The sequence below is a fragment of the Lepidochelys olivacea genome (assembly GCF_965140295.1).
Source record: "Lepidochelys olivacea isolate rLepOli2 genome assembly, chromosome: 12".
NCBI classification, from domain to species: Eukaryota; Metazoa; Chordata; order Testudines; family Cheloniidae; genus Lepidochelys; species Lepidochelys olivacea.
The window spans coordinates 34,830,416-34,851,423 of NC_140422.1; the positions used below are offsets into that span (position 1 = coordinate 34,830,416).

At 41.3% G+C, this 21,008-nt stretch overlaps 1 protein-coding gene across 3 annotated transcripts in view; it reads left to right on the forward strand.

Moving 5' to 3' along the window:
- Positions 1-4,957: 4,957 nt before the first annotated feature.
- ATP2C2 (ATPase secretory pathway Ca2+ transporting 2) overlaps positions 4,958-21,008 on the forward strand; it is a 49,754-nt gene continuing 33,703 nt past the window's right edge. For 2 of the 3 annotated variants that reach the window (XM_084644597.1, XM_084644599.1), the window contains exons 1-3: positions 4,958-5,105; positions 17,561-17,668; positions 19,220-19,336. In XM_084644597.1, the coding sequence (XP_084500723.1) occupies positions 5,007-5,105; positions 17,561-17,668; positions 19,220-19,336 (324 nt within the window). In that variant the 5' untranslated portion in view covers positions 4,958-5,006. The remainder of the gene's footprint in view (positions 5,106-17,560; positions 17,669-19,219; positions 19,337-21,008) is intronic. The other variant, XM_084644598.1, reaches the window with a different exon arrangement.

The following is a 21,008-nucleotide window of genomic DNA, read 5'->3' on the forward strand; positions in this document are numbered from 1 at the left end:
GGAAAAAGCATCACAGAGAAAACATAATAAGAACAATGCACAGTTTTAACTGCCCACTAAACATACCAGGAGTCACCCATCAGTGTACGGGGCCCTGGTGGGGCCTACTGTGAGCATCAGGGCTCCCCTTGGACAGAAGATCCTGTCTGTTTGCTGGATCAGAAAGAGGCCCTGTGTCACTTCAAGCTCAGCTTTTTATATCAAAAGCCCTTTCTTTGTTTGAGTCTTTGGAAAACTCAGCCTCAGGGGGTGGTGCTTCCCAGCAGCTGTTCATAATCCCCAGGGGTAATCACCCCTCACCTGTTTTTAGTTCCTGAAGGAGCTGTGGTAATCATCCCCCTACCCCCATGAAATAAAACACTCTTTTACATAAACCATTCATAAATGTAATATAGTGGTCCTCAAAGATACTGCATAGGGTTGCACTAGCCCTACACAATACCCCCAGACACACGAACCTTGAGTTCTCTGCTCTGTGCAGGACCTGATTCAATGCAGCCTATCACTTACTAGAAGAGATCTTCACTTGAAAGTCTTGTGTAGATGCCTTTTCATGCTGAGGGCAGGATTTAGCCTATGCCAGAAGCTGGTTGCCAAGATTAAATAAAGCCATGAGTCAGCTGATCTTGAAATGATGATAACACATTTTTGCAAGCATGTATCCTTTTTAGTCTCTCTTAATATTAACATTTCATTGCTAGGAGTCATGTACATATTATCCTCATTAACACCGTATGCAGAGAAGCCTCCTTAGAATGCTGTAGAACCAGATGTTAGCCTTCACCACTCAATTTGATGGTGATCTCTTTGACAGAGGGTGCAATTGTGTACTACATGATTCTCTGCTCCTTGTCACCCTATGTAACTACAGACTATTTGCCTTAATAGTAATCAGCTTTGCTTTAGATCACCGGCAATCGGGTGGCATCTTAATTTCCCCGATGTGCCATTTTGCATTCCTGTAGCCTAGAAGGATGTTAATTTATAATGGTTCTGCCTTCTGTGGTCTTCGGAGAAAAAGATTCCTGCCTATTTAAAATATTAGCATTCCTAGACGGTTGTGGTTTTTTTAAGTAAAATTAAACAGGCACGATATATAATAATAATCATATGATATAATAAGGATCTGAGATGCTATGCCAGCACTTCGGAATACAAGTTGTATCGGGGCCCACGTTGTTAATGTTACTGTCTCTACAAGGATTCTTCATGCCATGAATTTTCTGTACATTGTAATGGCCAAAGGAATGATACTTCCTTTTAAGGGCATGACACACAGAAATCAAAAGCAATAACAAGAGAAAACTTCCTCCACTCCTATAATTCTTATGAAATGTCCAGTGAATATTCTGAGTGAACTGCACTTTCATTCTGTATTTATTCAGCTGAATGGGAACTCAAATATAATTGATTGAAACAGGCCTAAATTAACACAAAAAGGCTGACAGAGCTATGTCTCAGGGTCTTGACCTCTGATAATAGCACTGAATGCTAGCTGAAGCCCCATTCTATGATGGGGCGCAAGCTACAGATTATGTAGCATATGGTATTATGCTTGTCCAGTTGTACCGCTCCACTTCTGTGGTTGGGCAGTCTGTGTTTTTTATCATACTGTACCATTCCATCTCCTCAGCACTGGTTATTCTCAGCTCATATAATGTCAAGGAAATGAAAATTTCAGGCCAAATTGTCCAGTGGTATAACTGGATTACACTGCATAGAAGTCAATAGTGTAAACAAACACAAACAGAAAAATTGGCCTTCCATCTGCTATTGCCAAACGAATCAGTGAAATATGGAAATCAGTAGATAATAACTTGCCAGCCACCTGTGCCTGGCTAAGGAAACCTCTGTTCAGGGACGTTGCACAAAATATATGAATTGTATACCCGGTAGGAAATTGGCATGATCATAGAAGATTAGGGTTGGAAGAGACCTCAGGAGGTCATCTAGTCCAATCCCCTGCTCAAAGCAGGGCCAACCCCAAGTAAATCATCCCAGCCAAGGCTTTGTCAAATCTCTAAGGATGGAGATTCCATCACCTCGCTAGGTAACCCATTCCAGTGCTTCACCACCGTCCGAGCGAAACAGTTTTTCCTAATATCCAACCTAGACCTCCCCCACTGAAATCTGAGACAACTGCTACTTGTTCTGTCATCTGCCACCACTGAGAACAGCCGAGCTCCATCCTCTTTGGAACCCCCCTTCAGGTAGTTAAAGACTGCTATCAAATCCCCCCTCACTCTTCTCTTCTGCAGACTAAATAAACCCAGTTCCCTCAGCCTCTCCTCATAAGTTATGTGCTCCAGCCCCCAATCCTTTCGTGATCTATATATTGGTCCTGTATGTGGGTGAGTTACTGCCATATGGGTGTCTGGTGAGAGCTATCAGACTAAATGGTCTCTTTGTTAGCTGATGATGAAAGAAGTTATTTCCAGACACTTTTGCTACCTGGGAAACTGGGAGACATCTGATATGATCCTAAGACTAAAAACTACAACAGACACATTCAAATGAGTAATTAATATCTCACTTTCTGAGCAGAATTTATTTCCCTGAAAAATGCTTTATCTGGACTCAGCTGAGCCTGCTGGCTTTTGTCCAGATCCATACCTCTTCTTAGGAAATCAGGAAACAGAGGTAAAGCAAATATGGAGCTTAGTGGCTTCAGCATACTGGTGACATGGCAGCTCTAAGTACCAAGCAACCTTGCACAGGGCCCTCCTTCAAACACTGAACAATTTGGGTGATAGATCTGAAAGTAGATGTCCAACACCATCCTCTGGTGTCTTCCCAGGTGAATAAGCATTACCACCTTCCAGCAATTCATGAACCCCTTTCATTTATCCTATGGCACATCCAGAGCAGTTCAGCTGGCAAGGACTTCTCATTAGGCAGCCAGATGGCTAAGAATAGTATAACTGGGCTCAATACTCTAAGGCACATTCTGTTTAAAAGTCTCCAAATGATCTGCAATCAATTAATGACATTTCACAATACCCCTCTGAAGTAAGAACTAGCCCCAACCTTCTCCACCCAGAGCTGTCCCCGTAATCTTTGAGCTAGGCTTAATGGAGATAGGTCTGTAGCATATGCCCTTTGAATGAGTTGTAATGTCTGTGATCCCCAGGGCTCCTGGAAGTCCAGCCTGAGACATAAAGCTTCCAGATATCCCACTGGGGTGGTGCATCTCCACTATAGCTGGTTGGAAATTTTTAAGGAAACATCTTCTCATTAGAAAATGACAGATCATTGAAATTGAAACATTCCACAATAATGTGTTGCTTGTGAGAAAACTTGAGGCAGAATCAAGGCAGGATTCCTACCTGGCAGGCTGCCACAGACCTGGGGCTTCCCGGACGTTAGGGTTATGGCTCCTTAGCAGCTCACCAGGTGGATTGCAATAGAGCCAGGGAGCCAGGACTGGACAGTTTTGAAAAATTCCAAAACTGATATTTTTTAATGACCATCTTGTGGGAAATTTTGCATATCTGACATTTCATTCAGATTCAGAAGGAGGGTTATTGGGTTGTTTTTTTTTTTCAAAAATGCAAAATTTGCTGGGGGAAGAAAATTCCGTTTCCAACACAGCTCTAATCTTCATACCACCAAAAACTCCGGGCTGCGCTTTAATTCCACAAAGTTAGACCTAACTGGCAATTTAGAGCTAAGTGACTTACCTAACAAGTCAATGAAAGCGTTAGGGAGAGAACCCAGGAATTCTGATTCAACTGCCCTGGTTCAAACCACAAGACAATGCTCCATGTCAACAGATGAGAATTTGTGGGCACAGGAAAGGGGTAACTGATTAAGTATTGTTCAAGCAGGTTGTAATCCACCACAAAAATGCTCCCCAAATAGGGAAAGGATCTACAAGTAAATCTACATAAAATTAAACTGGACATTTTTGCTAGGAGATAAAAACTGGCATGAATTCAAGGTGTTTAACAAGTTGGGAGCATCACAGTCTTCCAACAAGTATATTAGAGTTTGTGGTTTCCTCTGTCTCCCCTGACACCGATATACTTCACCTTGAAATGTCCCTTAAATATATGTTAACTACATATGCTAAGCAATCTGTTCCATGTTGTATTTAGCTGTGACATACCAAATAAGTTTCCCAGACCTGGAGAAAAGCGCTGTGTGAGCTCAAAAGCTTGTCTCTCTCACTAAGGGAAATAGGTCCAATAAAAGATATTACCTCACCACCTTGTCTCACCCACTCACACTGAATTGAACATTTCTTAAGGAAGCTTTCCCCCAGTGATTCCCCCCACACTCACCTTGCGAACTTACAAACAGCTCAGCAGTGACCATACCCTGCATTTGCATGGAACTGCCTGTGGAAAACAAGCCACCATTTCTGCCTAATGCTGAAATACAGCATAGGGAAGGAAGGAGGGATAGCTCAGTGGTTTGAGCATTGGCCTGCTAAACCCAGGGTTGTGTGTTCAATCCTTGAGGGGCCATTTAGGGATCTGGGGAAAAAATTGGGGATTGGTCCTGCTTTGAGCAGGAGGTTGGACTAAATGACCTCCTGAGGTCCCTTCCAACCCTGATATTCTATGATTCTATGCTGTTGCATTTTATCAGAGTGTGGGGGAAACAATAGAGCTGAAAGACCTCCAAGTGCAAAAATCAATTGCTTTACACTCCCTTAACAGCTACTGCAGCCTGAGTTACAGCCAAGACTGCTCCATACAAATACTAACCATGGGTTTGACTAAGCACACACAGGAATTCTTTGGCATGGAGTTGAATAAGCTAAGCACCCTGTAGGTATCTGCTGCTCTGAGCGGCCAGAGTGAAGGAGGGTGTGCAGCCTCTCCCAGGCACCTGTTGCTGGCAGTGGGCGTGGCTTCCTCTGTAGGCATCAGGTAACACCTGCCAATCCCTCTTCTGTAGCTACAACCCAGGCTTGCAAGGGAATTTGAGCCATAGCCAGGAACAGGTGACATTCAAGCAACAGCAGCAGAATGAGGAGCTGCTGCTGAGACAAAGGAAAGATGGTAGAAAGACGCTTCTCCAAACTCTTCCAGAAAGGGTCACTTTTCCGCTTAGCCCAGAAATATCAGCCAGTTGGGAATGGAGAGCCGGAACGGGAGGTAAGGATTCCCTATGCCTCTTGCCTGTAAGTTATGAAATGTGGTGTGTAGTTGGGGCTAAGCCTACTGTGCATTGCTGGCAACATTACCTCTCTATTGCTCTGGCAGTTTTGCGGTGCTACTTTGATTTATCATCATATTTAAAATGGAGGATAATAGCAACGACGACACTGACCTGCCTATTGGGGTGTTGTGTGGTTAGTTAATGTGTGTGCAAGCTGAATAGCTCTATGATAAATCGTAAGTATTAACATTCATCTTTATGTCAAGGCTTCGCTAAGAATACTCAGATTTGCAGCATATGTCATTGTGTTTGCACTGATTTTAGGATCAGACATTTTAACAATGTAGGCCAGTACTCTGAGCAGAAAGGCCCAAGGAAATGAATGAGTCCTGAGGATGAACTTCCAAATGGGTGATTCCTTCAGTTCAGAATAGAGCCTATTAGCGAGTGGGATGAGACATCCAGCTGCTCGGATGGCACTTTATCATTATTTTCATTTTTATTTTACAAAATAATCCACGGATGTTTTCAAAATGTCACTCATTTTCAGAAAGATTTTTTTTTGTCTTCTCAAAAATGTTCATGAAATGTGGTTTTGGAACATTTCTGAAATATACCTTTTTTGGTGTCCCCTCTATTTGCCACTGAATGTGAGAGAATGAAATCGTTGGTTTCTGTGGTTTTCCATATGTTTGACTTTCTATTTTACATTTTTCCTCTAGCCACTCTGTAAGCTCTCTGGGGCTGGGCCTGCCTCTGATTACTATGGGTTTGTCCAGTGCAATGGTGCTCTGATTTCTGCTGAGGCCTCTAGGATCTATTGTAATAGAATTAATAATAATGATAGGATTGGATATTTTCAAGTAACAAAGTAACTGATCCTTGCCATACTCATGTGAGGTGTTGACCTTTGGACCCATTCACATGGGTGAGAGGAATCTGATTTCATCCTTTCTTCCATACCTGGATTGATTCATTTTGTTTATAACACTACATTGCTTTCCCTCCTTGGCATTTGCACCTTCCAAATACTTATAGGCAGTTTATGTGCCCTTTAATCATGATTTGCCCAAGCTCTGTATATTGCAGTTAGTATTCTTAATCTTTCTTCAAAAGCTATTCCCTCCAACTCTCTAATCTGCTCTTCAGTCCTTCCCATTTGTTGTCTTCTTTCTAGTATCAAGTTGGCCAAAACTGTTGGCAGTATTCTATGTGTAGCCTCACTAGAGAGGGAGACCGAGACCATCCTCTTTTTGCTCCTCTATGTGATGCTACGGCATACATAGCCCAACTTCACAGAGTAAAATGGAGACGTGGCTGGGATGCCAAAAAAAAAAAACAATTCTGATCTTGCTGTGACGTGAGATAGCAAAATAATCTCTCTCTTTTGGTAATCTGTTAACCCAATGAAGAGGAACATAGATGCAGTTTTTAAACTCTGGTCCATTGATTTGGCCAATATTTGAGTGAGGGTCAAGTCACTTGTCCACAGTCAGGGAACTATAGTCAGTCAGTGGCTTGTTCTGAATTAGAACTTGCAGTCTTCTGGCTCTGACATTCTTGCTACAGCATAGTAAATAATTATGAGTATTTGCTCTCTCTCTGTGAGCACATGATCTGCTTGAATTCCAGTCCAAGTCTATGCAGAACATGATACCACTATAATATGACACTACAATGCGGACTAGCATGTACACAAGGGCAAGCAAGTGCGTACAGTGTATTTGGACCTTCAGAAAGCCTTTGACCAGGTCCCACACCAAAGGCTCTTAAGCAAAGTAAGCAGTCCTGGGATAAGAGGGCGGATCCTCTCACAAATCAGTAACTGGTTAAAACATAGGAATAAATTATCAGTTTACATAGTGGAGAGAGGTAAATAGCAGGGTCCCCCAAGGATCTGAACTGGGACTGATATTCATATTCATAAATGATCTGGAAAAGAGAGTAAACAGTGGGCTAGCAAACTTTGCAGATGATGCAGAATTACACAATATAATTAAATCCAAAGCTGGCTGTGAAGAGTTACAAAAGGGATCTCACAAAACTGGGTGACTGGGTAACAAAATGGCAGATGAAATTCAGTGTTGATAAATGTTAAGTAATGCACATTGGAAAACATAATCCCAACAATGCATACAAAATGATGGGGTCTAAATTAGCTGTTACCACTCCAGAAAGAGCTCTTGGAGTCATTGTGGATAGCTCTCTGAAAACATCCACTCAGGGTGCAGCGGCTGTCAAAAAAACTAACAATGTTAGGAGCCCTTAGGAAAAAGAATAGATAATAAGACAGAAAATATCACAATGCCACTATATACATCCATGGTACACCCACACCATGAATACTGTGTGCGGTTTCTGGTCGCCCCATCTCCAGAATGAGATATTAGAACTGGAAATAGTACAGAGAAGGGCAGCAAAAGTGTTTACTGGTATGGAACAGCTTCCATATAAAAGATGAAGAAGAGTGGGACTGTTCAGCTTAGAAAAGAGACAACTAAGGGGGGACCAGGGGATACGATAAAGGTCTATAAAATCTTGACTGGGGTGGAGAAAGTGAATGAGGAAGTGTCATTTACCCGTTCGCGTAACACAAGAACCAGGGGTCACCCAATTAATTTAATAGGCAGTAGGCTTAAAACAAACAAAAGGAAGTACTTCTTCACACAACGCACAGTCAACTTGTGGAACTCATTGCCAGGGGATGTGGTGAAGGCCAAAAGTATAATTGGATTAAAAAAATAATTAGATAAGTTAATGAGGATAGGTCCATCAATGGCTATTAGCCAGGATGGGCATGGATGCAACCCCACACTCTGGGAGTCCCTAAACATCTGCCTACCAGAAGCTGGGACTAGACAACAGGGGGGTGAATCATTTGACATTTGCCCTGTTCTGTTCATTCCCTCTGAAGCATCTGGCACTGGCTGCTGTCAAAAGGCAGGATACTGGGTTAGATGGACCATTGGTCGGACCCAGTATGACCATTCTTATGTTCCTAAAGGCCTACATTTTCAGTGTAAGTTTAGGAAGAATCTGGGGAAATGATTTCCATTCAAGCCCACAGAGACCTCATTACAATGCAAATACATCAGAATGATTTCAATGCAAGTCTACAAAGATACTAAAATCATTTAAATGTACAACTGGAGACCTTTCCACAATGCCATTAGGATGTGATATTAACATGTCAAAACAATTTCAGTGGTAATCCATGGAGAATCCATTAGGATGCCATTATATTCTGAAATCATAATGCCAAACAGGGTTGTTACATCCAATTGGAAGAAAAGTTTTAATTTACTACACACACAAGTGCTCCAAGACTTTATTATATTGTTGCTATTGACAATCATTGTTTAAATTATGCCATGTTAATGGTTATAATAATAATGTGATAACTCAAGAATCAATTCCCTGCTTTTGTTATTGTCTGGTAATTGACTAATACTCCATCTGTTTTCTACTTGGAAAGACTTTTACAGTGACAAATAGAGGGATAAAGAAGTTTAAGCCCCCCTTCAAAAAGTCATTTAACTTCTGTGTGCCTCAGTTATTGATCACTAAAGTGGGAATCATAATTCTTTTGTCTTTTCTATTTAAACTTCCTGTTTTAAACTTCTGTTTAAAATTGTTAACTTCTCAGATCTGAGTTTTTCTGAAAATACATGTGCACAGCGCCTAGGAAAATGGAGTTCTGATCTCCGTTGATCTCAGTGGCTAGAGTAAGACAAACAACAATTATATGTGAGCTAAGGCGCAAACATGATTCAAACAGAAAATTTGAAAGTGGAAAGTTTAGAATAGAGTAAAAGGTAGACTACTCTGAAATATTTATGTAATGACACCCACAGCCAAGTCAGCTGCTGAGACAGAAGCAAGAACTGCTAAAAATATAGGTTTTGTTAGCTTGAGCTAAAGGCCTGGATCTCCAATGATTTCATTGGAAGCTAGAAGCCTAAATATGTCTGGGAATCTGGGCTCAAGCTCATTAAGGCAGAGCTCAGAGGCAGTAGCCAACTCAAGACCTTTTTCATGGCATTGCCACAACAGGAGGACACAGAGTCATGGGTTATGTTCATATCAAACCTCCTAATATAGCCTCGATTTCAACTTCAGTACAAGCAGACGACAAGGACAGTGGGTGTTCAACCTCCACTTTAACTTCTGTCTCCCCCCACACACACCTTTCCTCATGACAGTCACCTCATTCTCTCTGAAACTGCTGGGATCTGCTCTCTTCCACCCTCTTCCATATATATATATATATATATACCCTTTGCTTGGGGGACTTAGGGCTGGTTGAGGGACCTGAGGGCAGGGAGATGTTCCCCAGAGGTTGGAGTTTGTCCAGCTCTATCCTCCATGATCAACACCAAGTGCTGGTCTCTTCTAAACCCTAAAACCAAACTGCAGAGATCAGTTTCTGAGCTGTGTTACAGTAGCTTCACACATCTCTAATGGTGCTTTCCCCGCACAGATAATGCCTGATATCAAATGGAGATGAATCTGTTCAGGAGCTATCATGGGTCTCATAGTCTCCTACTGCAGCAAAACTCCCAAGAGGGGAAGGATGGTTGGCCAGCAAGGTTTGCTTCCTATCTATCTTCCCTTCATGGGGATGGTGCTCCCCACCATGGTTTGTATCCCCAGGGTTCCGCTGGGAGCCAGGCTGCCACTGGCTTACCCCTGTCCCCTCCCTCCTCGCTTTCAGGCTGGAAGGGAGAGAAAAATCAGAGGGAGGGTTAAAGATTTATGAAGAGGCTCAAAGAGAAGTATGATGCATTGAGTGACTGCTCCCTAGCTCTCCAACATGCCTCCACAAATAGAGTGAGACCCCAACACATAGTATGCCTGTGGAGGGACCTTTGATGAACTCCTGGAGTGGGAAACAGCATGCCATTAATCTGCTGCTTCCTTCTTTTGCTCTCCTCTGTGAGCATTGTTGGATACCATCCAGCCCCGGGGGGATTCTGCAGCAAAGGAGATTTAGGTTAGATATTAGGAATACCTTTCCAACTATAAGGCTATTTAAGCTCTGGAATAGGCTTCCAAGAGAGGTTGTGGAATCCCCAACCCCAGAGGTTTTTAAGAACAGGTTGGACAAACAGCTGTCAGGGATGGACTAGGTTTACTTCATCCTGCCTCAGTGCTGGAGGCTGGACTTGACTTCTCAAGGTTCTGTCCAGCCCTACATTTCTATGATTCTCATAGCTTTGTGTGCATGAGCATTGTAAATACTGTAGCAAGAGTAGAGATAGATGGGCAGAATTATATATGAATATAGATGAGGCATTTCCCTCTCTTTTAATAGGAAAAACGCCCTCTTTGGCTGGAATTATTGTTTGCTGCATTCACACAAAAGCCACTAGCAATGACATGGGCCTTGCAAATATAATCTTTCAATTCCAAAGCCTTTTCTTATTAAGGCAAAGATAGTGTAAACCCTGAATCAATAATTCTGAATTAAAGTCAAGACAAAGTTGACTGTATAACCTTTTGGATGGGATTTTCAAAAAGTCCATCACCCCTGTTTGCAGGCAAAATTTACACCTAAAATATATGTGACCTGACAAAATGAATTAGGTTGCAAATCAGATTCGGTGCATCTCCAGTTAAATGTTTGCCCCCACTGGATTGGAAAATTTGTCCCTTTCCATTGAAGAACTTCTTAAACAGTAGCACTTGTTTAAAAATGTCAGAGCTTGAAATTTTTTGATTGGGGCAGGGGGGGGAGGGAAAATGTCATCCTGAAATGTTTTCCATTTTTCTCCCAGTTCTATTGCTCAGTCTGTTTTTTCCATTCCTTTCATTCTAGTGTGCCTTGTACTTCTTGTGCTCCTTCTCTGTGTTGTAATTTATTCATGTCTCTGAATTTTTCTTAATTTTAGTTTTCTCTTAGTGGAGCTCGTGCTGCACCAGTAGCTTGGGGACGGTACGAAGGGCTCACAGACACACGCACACCGGGTCCAAATGTTCCAACCTTTCTTTTTTTTCGAACAAAAAATTGCAATGTTAGTGAAAGTTGGAATATTTTTTGAAAAAGTTTTTTGAATTCAACTTTTTTTTTTTTCTTTTGGACCAAAAAAAAAAAAAAATCAAAGAGGAACAAAGCAGGTCATGTCAAATGTTTTGTTTGTTTCATTTTGGTATTTAAAACCAAAACAAAATGAACATTTCCGTTCAAAACACACACACAAATCAAAATCTTCCGCAAAAAATGTTAAACAAAACCATTTTGTTCAAGTTCTTCACGGAAACACAGGATTTTTCTACCAGCTGTACATATATATGTACGGGTTTGCAGGATCAGAGCTTAAGTTTGTTGTCCATCCGGCAATGGAAATAGGTTGGCTTTTGTTCTTTGCCCTAAATGTAGTACTGAGTTACAATTCCAGTATATGCCTGCTTTTTTTTTTTTTTCCTTATTTTAACATCTACTGTAATGGGGTGTGTGCTTTTCCCTGCTACTCATTCACTTCCCAACAGAGGTGTACAAGCCTGCCCAATCACTCTTTATTTACTGCTGCTATTGCTTGACTGCATGTTTATACATTGGCAATAAAGTTTGGTAATATGTGCCCTTTAAAAGAAAAGTACCAGGAAGGAAAGGAGGTCTATTTAAAAACAGACCAAATGAAAGGTCAGCACAGCATATCACACATGAGCAAAAAGTCAGAGCCTATTTACATAGTCTTTAAGCATTTGATTAAAGATTTTCTAAGGGAACAAGTTTGCTGGCAGACACATTTAGCTCTTTAGGGGTCATCTTGCCCTTGATCCTTCTGAATTTGCCCCCAGAAATACCAAACGAGAAACATGCTGCCATGGAAACCAGTCCATTGTTATCTTGAATACATTTTGGTTCCTAGTCAGGTGTCCAGGTCTTTGGCAAACATTAACTTCCTTTAACAAAAAGAAAAACAGCTTGTCCCCAACAGGGCATGAAAGGGACCAATGGCCCTAATATTTTCCAGCAAGCTGGGGGTTAACTTCATTCTCTGCAGCTCCCATACAGGTTTACAGGGTGGAGTAATGAAGCAGGGTTGACACTTGAAGGCCCAATCAGGCCCTTAGAGGAAACCCAGGAAACTCTATATAAGCAGCTACCTTACAAAGCTGAGCTTCCAGGGTCCCACCCTGTTGCTGAGTGGAGTGGGTGGGACTGCACTCTGTGTGGGTCTGTGTTTAGGTCAAAAACTCCTCGTGGGTGTAATCTGCACACCCTAAGGCATGAGTGAAGACCTGGAACATGTACTTCCAGTCTGCCTGTCTTTACTTTTGAGTCAGGAAACACAATGAGAACAAGAAGGAACACACTGAAAATCTCTCCCAAGGGAAGAGAGTGAGAAAGCGCTGTGTGTTTGTGTGTATGTGTGTGATATGCTTTGTGGTAGCAGTGTTGAACTAATTGGGGGTGCAAGCTGGCTTGGGCGAGGGGGTCTCTGTACATGGGACCTGTCAACTGTATTGCAAACGTTCAAAAGCCATGAGTGAGGTCAACAAAATCACGAGCCTGGCTTAAAAGTTATTTTAAAATATTTTTTAAAAAATATTTAAAGTTTACGTGTCTTGTGGTTTTAGGACCATCGGTGTTCACATTTTCAGGTTTATCTCTGCAACCATGAAAGCTAGAAACTTTTTTTTTTTTTTTCAAGTGAAAGTTGAGTTTCTGGTATATTCACAGGACTTCAGGGCCTCGGGCTGTAAGAAAAACACCAAATATTTTGAGACTCACAATGAGAGTGGAAGAGTTGGCAACCATGCTTAAGCAGGATTAAACAGCACTCGTGACACAGCACCACAGATGGGGGCGGGAAAATACCTTGTTGTGGAATTCTAGTTTGTTTTTCCTTGGTTTTTGTACTATGCCCGTTGTTGTAATGCCGTACAGAGTAGAACTTTTCAAATATCTCACACTCACACACACACCCTGGAGTGTTAGTCTTTTGCGGGATTGGTTTTCACCCGCTTCCAATAAATACTAAGTTGTGCTCTGTGGGAAAGCAGGGATGAAGTTTTACATTTGGAAAGGCTCCTTATTTGACCAAATCACTCGCTCTCCCAGCTTAGACTTCACCAAATTTAGCTCGCCCAAGTAAATATAGGAAGGAGAAGGGAGCAAACAATACCCCAGAATGAATAACCCTAACCAAACAGAAACGAGAAGTCTTCACACGCTCTGGTGCATTTGAGAGTCGTAGAAAGCTCTGCCTCTCTCACCCTTTCCAGATTTGCTGTGTGTCCCAGTGCAATCTATAATGAATCATAGATCAAAACCAACAGTAGCCAGAGAGCTAAAAGAAGATGTGACATTTTGTAAGGTGTGGTGGTGCAGAACATTATGCATGACTTGTAGCCTAAATGTCTGCTCCTTTGTAACTTGTAGCACTGTCTGTGCTGGCCAGACAATAGTTACACTAACAATTTTTATTTTCTCCTGCCAACCCCTCCTTGAGTGGCGCACTCTTTATTGTATTTAAGTAGATTGTAGCTACATGCTAGTCTAGCATATGCCAACTCATTGCTGGAAATGGCCCACCTTGATTATCATACACATTGTAAGGAAAGTGATCACTTTAGATAAGCTATTACCAGCAGGAGAGTGGGGTGGGGGGAGAGAAAACCTTTTGAAGTGATAAACACCCATTTTTTCATGGTCTGTGTGTATAAAACATCCTCACTGCATTTTCCACTTTATGCATCCGATGAAGTGAGCTGTAGCTCACGAAAGCCTATGCTCAAATAAATTGGTTAGTCTCTAAGGTGCCACAAGTCCCCCTTTTCATTTCAAACACTGTGATCTTTGTCTTGCAAAGCCATTCTGCATTTACTGAGTGGCATGTCCCAATACATGCAGATTAACTCCTTTTAATAATTGTCCCTTTGTAACAATACAGTTTATTTAAGCAAAACTTATAACTTTTATATATCAGCAAAATAAAAAATGTAATGGCTTTCCATGTATAGCTCAAATCAGTAGCTCAAATTTCAGATCAACGGGTCTGACATTTCTCCACCTTATTAAAAGGAGTGAGTGAATTATAATTATAGATATTATAAAAGAGATTATAAAACATCTAGATAAGGCACTGGGTTGAGGCTTAGGTGACCTGGCTTCTGTATCTGGCTCTGTCATTAATCAGCTGTGTGACTCTGAGAGAGTCACTTTCCCTCTCTGTGTGCCTCAGTGTCCTCCTCCACCCTTTGTTTGGATTGTAAAGGTACTGTCTATCACTACGTTTATGTAAAGTTTCCAGCACAATGGATTCCTGTTCTCAGCTAACGTGTCTAAAGCCTACTGTAATGCAAATAATACTTATTAATAATAATGAACATAACATTACCTAACCACCGCTTTTTCTGTAAAGGAAAATCATGCTGTTTCTCTCGAGCAATATTATTTCTATCTGTCCATGTAGGGGCTTGTCCAGCTTTCGTTGGGGTTGTATCTGAGAGCCTTTGAGGGAGTCAACAAATTAAAGGACAAAGGAGAACTGATGACTTATCTGGACACTGATATAGTAATGAAATGTCTGCCTAATCTAGTTGCCCGAACCAGCAACCTGCGAGTGCTGCTGCACAATGATGGCCAAGCGACCTGGGATGCAAATCTTAATAAAGAGTATGAGAAACTGAATGAGTTAATTAAGAGGCCCCAGTCCTAAGGTACTATGACAGTAAGCACTACAGCCAGGTCTACGCCACAAGCTTGGGTCGACACAAGTTACGGCAGCATAAAGCCACCATAGTTAGTATATCGCTTGTGCCAAGTTATCCTCCGATGACTCCAAGGGGGGGGAGGTATCAATGCAGTCCTCTTAAAGCAGTATGGTCAAAACTGGACCATACTCAAATACTGGAGGTCAAGTGGCTTATGCGTCAAAGGCACTAACAAAAGTTGAGTGTTGATATGCTCAGAGAAAAAGGCTTTGACCTTAGTCCATGTGTGTAAAAAGTTTCATGTCTTTATTTAGGGGAGTACAGTGTTAGCTGAAACTGACCATAAACAAAAATAAGGAGGAGTACCTGTGGCACCTTAGAAACTAACAAATTTATTTGAGCTTATTTAAGCTTTTGTGGGCTAAAACCCACTTCATCAGATGCATGCAGTGGAAAATACAGGAGGAAGATATAGTAAACCGTAAACTGCTTATTATTGCCAAAAGGGCCCTTCCCTTCCCCTTCTCCTGCCCACTGAGAATACAGATCTTAGTTTTTCACTTACAAATGTATGATTTGCAAATCAAATACAAACCTGGGAGAGATTTGATGGGAGCAGACACACTCTGGAGAGCATTCAGGGGGAGCAAAGTCCAGAGCTAGCCATTATACATGTCAATTTGATTTTAAAAGAAAACTCTCTGGTCTCACAGGCCATGTGGACTGTGATTATCACAGCAGCAGCTCAGGATGAGAACCTGCAGAATATGATTAAAGCTACTAGCACAGGGTGACCGGGACAGCATGTTCCTAGGCCCTATCACCGATTCAGGAAGAGCTCTCGGTCCAAGGTAGGATTTTGTTTAAAGACACTAGGATGGTGATTCTTAAGGTGTTAGAGAAAAATATGTTAAAAAGGATAAATGAAGGTCATTTAGAGATTGTAAAATCTAAGAGATTCGCCTCAAATTAACAGTGCTTTGAGGAAGTTTTCAAGCCTTGTCACATATGCTAAAAATACAGACGAAGTTGAGCAAAAGAGCCCATGTTGGTGGCATAGGAAAAATTGGCCCCATTGGAGTAAAGTAGGCATAGATTTGTTTATGTTGCCTGGAAAAAACTATGCCCTCATTCATGACTTATTCTCACTTCTCTGAAATAGCTTTACTATAAGGCTTTGTCTACAATGGTAACTGAACGACAAAACTTTTGTCGTTCAGAGGTGTGAAAAAAACACACACCCTGAAAGACAAAAGTTTCGCAGATGAAAAGCACCAGTGTGAACAGCACTTTGTTGGCAGGAGCGCTCTTCTGCCAACAACATTATCACCATTCAGTGCGGGTGGAAGTTTTTTGTCGGCGGGAGAGCTTTCTCCTACCGACAGACAGCGTGGGCTGCACTTGAGTGAACATGAGTTTAAGCAGTTTGCAGTGAAGTTTGAGGTTTAGAAGTTTGTTCGCAATCCAAGGGGCTGGTGGAAAATGGTGTTTATAATAACTTGGCAACTGAAAAAGGCTGTGGATTCAGACTCATATTTAGCACTGTTAAAGGACAGGATGGCACCAATGAAAAGTGTTTTGTCACCTGCAGATGTTTTGCTTAACCAAAAACTTAGAGCCTGTAAGGAGTGAAGCTGACATCAGAGGAACTGGGGATCTGTAGAAGCACAAAGGAACAGATACAGCTAACCAGGAAAGCAATATGATTTGGGTCCCAGGAGCTGACACCATTCCATGCAGTGTGCTCCTGTGGTCCACAGGACCACCTGTGTAAGTGGCTCAGACTCTTCAGGAACCGTGCCCATAATATCCATGTCCCAGCATCCCTAATGAAGGGAGGCAACATCTGTGCTAAGACCCAGAGGAGCTTACTCAGGAAGCAGAACAGCTGCACCTAATTTTCAAAAAAAGCACATGGAAAGAGGGCAGTCTCCTAGGAAGGTGGGTGCTGCTTCCAAAAGAAAAAACAATCTTCTCCACTTCCTGAGTGATTGCTGCAGACATGCACCATTTTTGGCTTGGTTGCATTGCAATTCCTTGCATAGGCATCTCCTGAGGACTTCATGAAGGAGCTTTAATTTGAGCTGACTCTAAGATAAATCACCAGCTCTCTTTCCCAGGAACAGCTTCTCTCTTCTGTACCGAGAAGGATTTCTGGTTATTTGGGAGAAAGGCTCTGGAACTAGACCTGGCCATGTTCACCTTCTGCCTCTTTCCTCTCCAGCCCATTATGTGCAACACCCTTGCTACTTCTCTCTGGAACTACTGCCAAGCGGCTGGCTGTTTTTCTCAGCATTTACCAAAGTATTTACCTGATACTTTCTTTCTCCTCCCCTCTTCCTGTAGCATGGCCTGATTTCCTGGAACCATTGGAGAATAAGTTTCCACTTCCAGCATAAAATGGACACATGCGTGCACACACACAGTATAAGGGGGAACTGTATCCTCTCTCAGGAGCAAAACAACTTGTGAGTTACAGGCATGATTGAGTGGTCAGACCAACCATTCCAGCTCAGACACTGACTACCTCTGTGGTCTTGGACAAATAATTTAACCTCTCTGCCTTAACTTTCCCCATCTGTAAAACAGAGATGATAATATGTACCTGCCAAAGGAGAGGGAGAGGGGTTGCAAGGGTGAATTATTTAGCTGTTAGATAAGTGTGAAGACCTATAACTGAAGGATAAGGGAAGAGAGGCCAAATAAAGGGAGGAACCAAAAAACTAATGAAATGACTGTACTAGCTATGTTCTTCTTCCCTAACAATTGCATTATCTGTATTACTCAGACAGATGAACGGGAATTGACAGCAATTGAACAAGAGAAAGAAGTGAAAGCTCTCCCCCCCAAAGAAGCTTGCAAATGCCATAAAGAAGACTTGGCAAAAAGTTTACATGTAAGGATGATTACATAATGCGTAACCACACTTTGTGGAAATACGGACTCACCCCAATATCCCACATTATTTTGTTCCGAGAGGGAGCTAAGCTGCGAAATTCATATCTAGTTTTAGATGCAAACTTCCTCATGCATCAGATGTGGTTCAGATATGTCCTTTTCATTTGGGTGGCTTTCTGAGACTTAACAGTTGAAAAATTGGTTTACTTTGTTCTGATCAGCGGTGATGGTGAGTTAAGTGAACCTCTGAACCGCAAATGACTTGAGTTAAAGCTTGGGCAGCACAGACCACTAACTACGCTTGGTCCATCACCAACGGGTGGAGGATTTAGCACAGTTCTGCAAACTTACATGCAAGATACACAGCTTTTCAGGTGTGACGATCTTAGTGGACATAGGACACAGGACTGGAAGGGACCTGCTGGATCATCAAGTCCTGTCCCTTGTTATTGCAGGCAACCCTGTCAAGTAATCCCTTTCATAAATGTATCAAGCTCCATCTTAAAACCTGATAGGAGTTTTGCCCCCACGACTCCTATTGGGAGGCTGCTCCGCAGCCTCACTCCTCTGATGGTTAGGAACCACCTTCTAATTTCCAGCCTAAATTCATTCGTGTCCAGTTTACACCCAGTTTACTCTCATATGGCCCCATTTTCTTCCCTTAGTCCCACAGCATTCCAAGCATCTAAATCAATAATATTCATTTTGTAGCTCTAGAACCATAGATGATTCCCTGAAACATCACATGGGGTTTTCCCTGGGCCTGGATCATGTGATTTACACGTAGCCATGTGTAAGAGATGATGTGGGGAAACGCACACATATACACCTCCCCAAAAGGAACACTGGGTTGCATTCTGCCTCTGGAGGAATATTTTAAATACTCAATTTATATTACAGTTTGCATGGGCAAAAACTAATAATATGCTGTAAGGAATATAAACATGATCATATATGTATGAAAAGAATATGCTGGAGGATAGAAATCTAGGAAATGCTGATCCACTAAAGCTAGGGACCAGGGAATATTGTTGTACTAAGTATTTTATATAGTTTTTAATTTTTAGTTTATTCTCCACTACTGCCATCTCTCAAACTTGCAGACCCAATTTATTTCCATGTTTGTTTGTTCTTCTTTTTTATTTGGCAAAACATTGATTATTTTTTTTCTATTGTTTCTAGTGAACCCAGAAGTTAGTTAGTTACTTAGTTGGTTTTTATTTAGTCATTCATCAAATGGCACCACAAATCTGGAAATGGGATTTGTTAATGAATTTGTGCTCCCTCTGCTGGATTTATGATAGTAGCCTCCAAAGATTTGTAGCTGGTACAAAAGCAGTGGTTCTCTTTTATTGTTGTTTTTCATGTCTGATCATTCTGGATATTTGGTCAAGTGTCATCTGTGGGGGGAGTACAAATGAAAGCCATAAGACTTGGTCAAATATTAGATCTGAACTTGTGGCCAAATGTATTTATTACTTTTAATGCAGCTTGATTGCATGATGCAGTTTTCCTGGATGATTTTACACTGATTTTAACCTCCCTCCAGGTTGATTTACAAACTGGACTCTCAGAGTTTTCAGTGCTACAACGCAGAATAACACATGGCTGGAATGAGTTTACAGTAGACAATACAGAACCTATATGGAAGAAATATCTAGACCAGGTAAGGATTACATGTGTAATTATGGTGCAGCCCATTAAAAGGTGGTTTCACATTTGTGCAGTAGTACTCAACAGTGAGAAAATCTGTTCTGATTGGATCTTAGTGCTTCCATATATTAGAAATTGTATGGCTTTTATTCCTGTGGCCCCAATCCAGCAATGATCTCTGCATAGAGACACAGGGGCTCACTGAGCCTGGTGGGAAATCATTACAAACATGGACCATGATCTTGTATTACATGGAGATAGATTTAAAGATCCACCCGTTGCTTAAGATGCTGTACACTGTATAAATCAAGAGCCGTATCGTTCTTTGCACCACTTACATAACAATAACGATATTCATTTCCTACTCAGGCCAGTGGTAAAAGAATGAAAGGTTGTATAAAGAAAGTGGTAACTGGAGTATATTCTGATTTCAGTTACGACATAGTTCCGTGAATGAAACTGATGAGCACTAAATCTTCAGCAAAAAAGGATGAACTGTGTAAAACTCAGATGAAAGTTAACTTCAGCTCTTGTGCTAGAGTAAGAAATGCAATATTGCGATATCACTTTGAAGACTGAGTGATTCAAATAATGCAAGAAACAAACTATCGAGGTGGTGTCTTTAATCTTATTCTTCCTAGGCTGAGTTATCCTTCATTAGGTGCACATGGAATCTCATGTTTATTAATGGATCTCACAAGCTGAATGTAATTTACATCTGTGCCTTGGAGCTTTTACCAGAACAGGGATTATTTTTTGATAGAGATTGATTGTTGTGATTTTCTTACTAATCAGTTTTGCCTCTGGTTGCACTTTAGATGGATCCTAAGGATTGTAAATTTTGTTTATTTTATTTAAGGGTTCATTTTTATTTCACTGATTTCCCCCCCACACACACACACACACTTATTCAGTGTTCTTTAAGCAACTTCATAGAACCATAAGTAAATTTTCTACGCTTGTTTCTAAAGCATTCTTTGTGCCTAATTAAAAATGACACATGGATGCTTTGCTCCCCACCTGCTTGACCCTTTTAGCAAGGGATTTTCTTTTGAGGGTACAGAATGGATTTTTTTAGTACAGTCATGCTCTCTAACAACCCTTCAGTCTCCTTGGAAGTGTTACTTGTTGGAGTACACAATTCACACTGATAAATTTGAATGACCTGTAACGTACATTTTTAAATTTCACTGTGGCCTGGCTCCTTTCACTTACTGTACGGTATTTTATGCAATCTTTTTTGTTAAGAATGGGAACTAAGGACTTGAGTTTCATGATTGACTTCAATGGGAGCTGGCTCAAGCCCAAATTCCACTAAGGTGCATCTTCATAACCTATGGCAGAGTGGGGGGAATGGAGTTTCTTTCTTTATCTTACTTAACTCAATTACATCACTTCCAATGGTTACTGAGTGAGGTCAAGATTTTCACAAATAGAAGCTTAAAATTAGGCTCCTAAATCCATATTTAGGTCCCTAAATAAATGGCCATATTTTCAAAAGACCTGAGCATCCAACAGTTCCTATTTATTTGGAAGAATGATGCAGTAGCACTAATTAAAGGAATTCTTTGTATCAATTAGATGTTTCTTCTTATTTCTAAAGAAGTCCAGCATTAAACTGTGTCACTAACAGTGAACTAATGAGGATTATTTTTCTTAAATAAAATGGTTTTTTGAAACAAAAA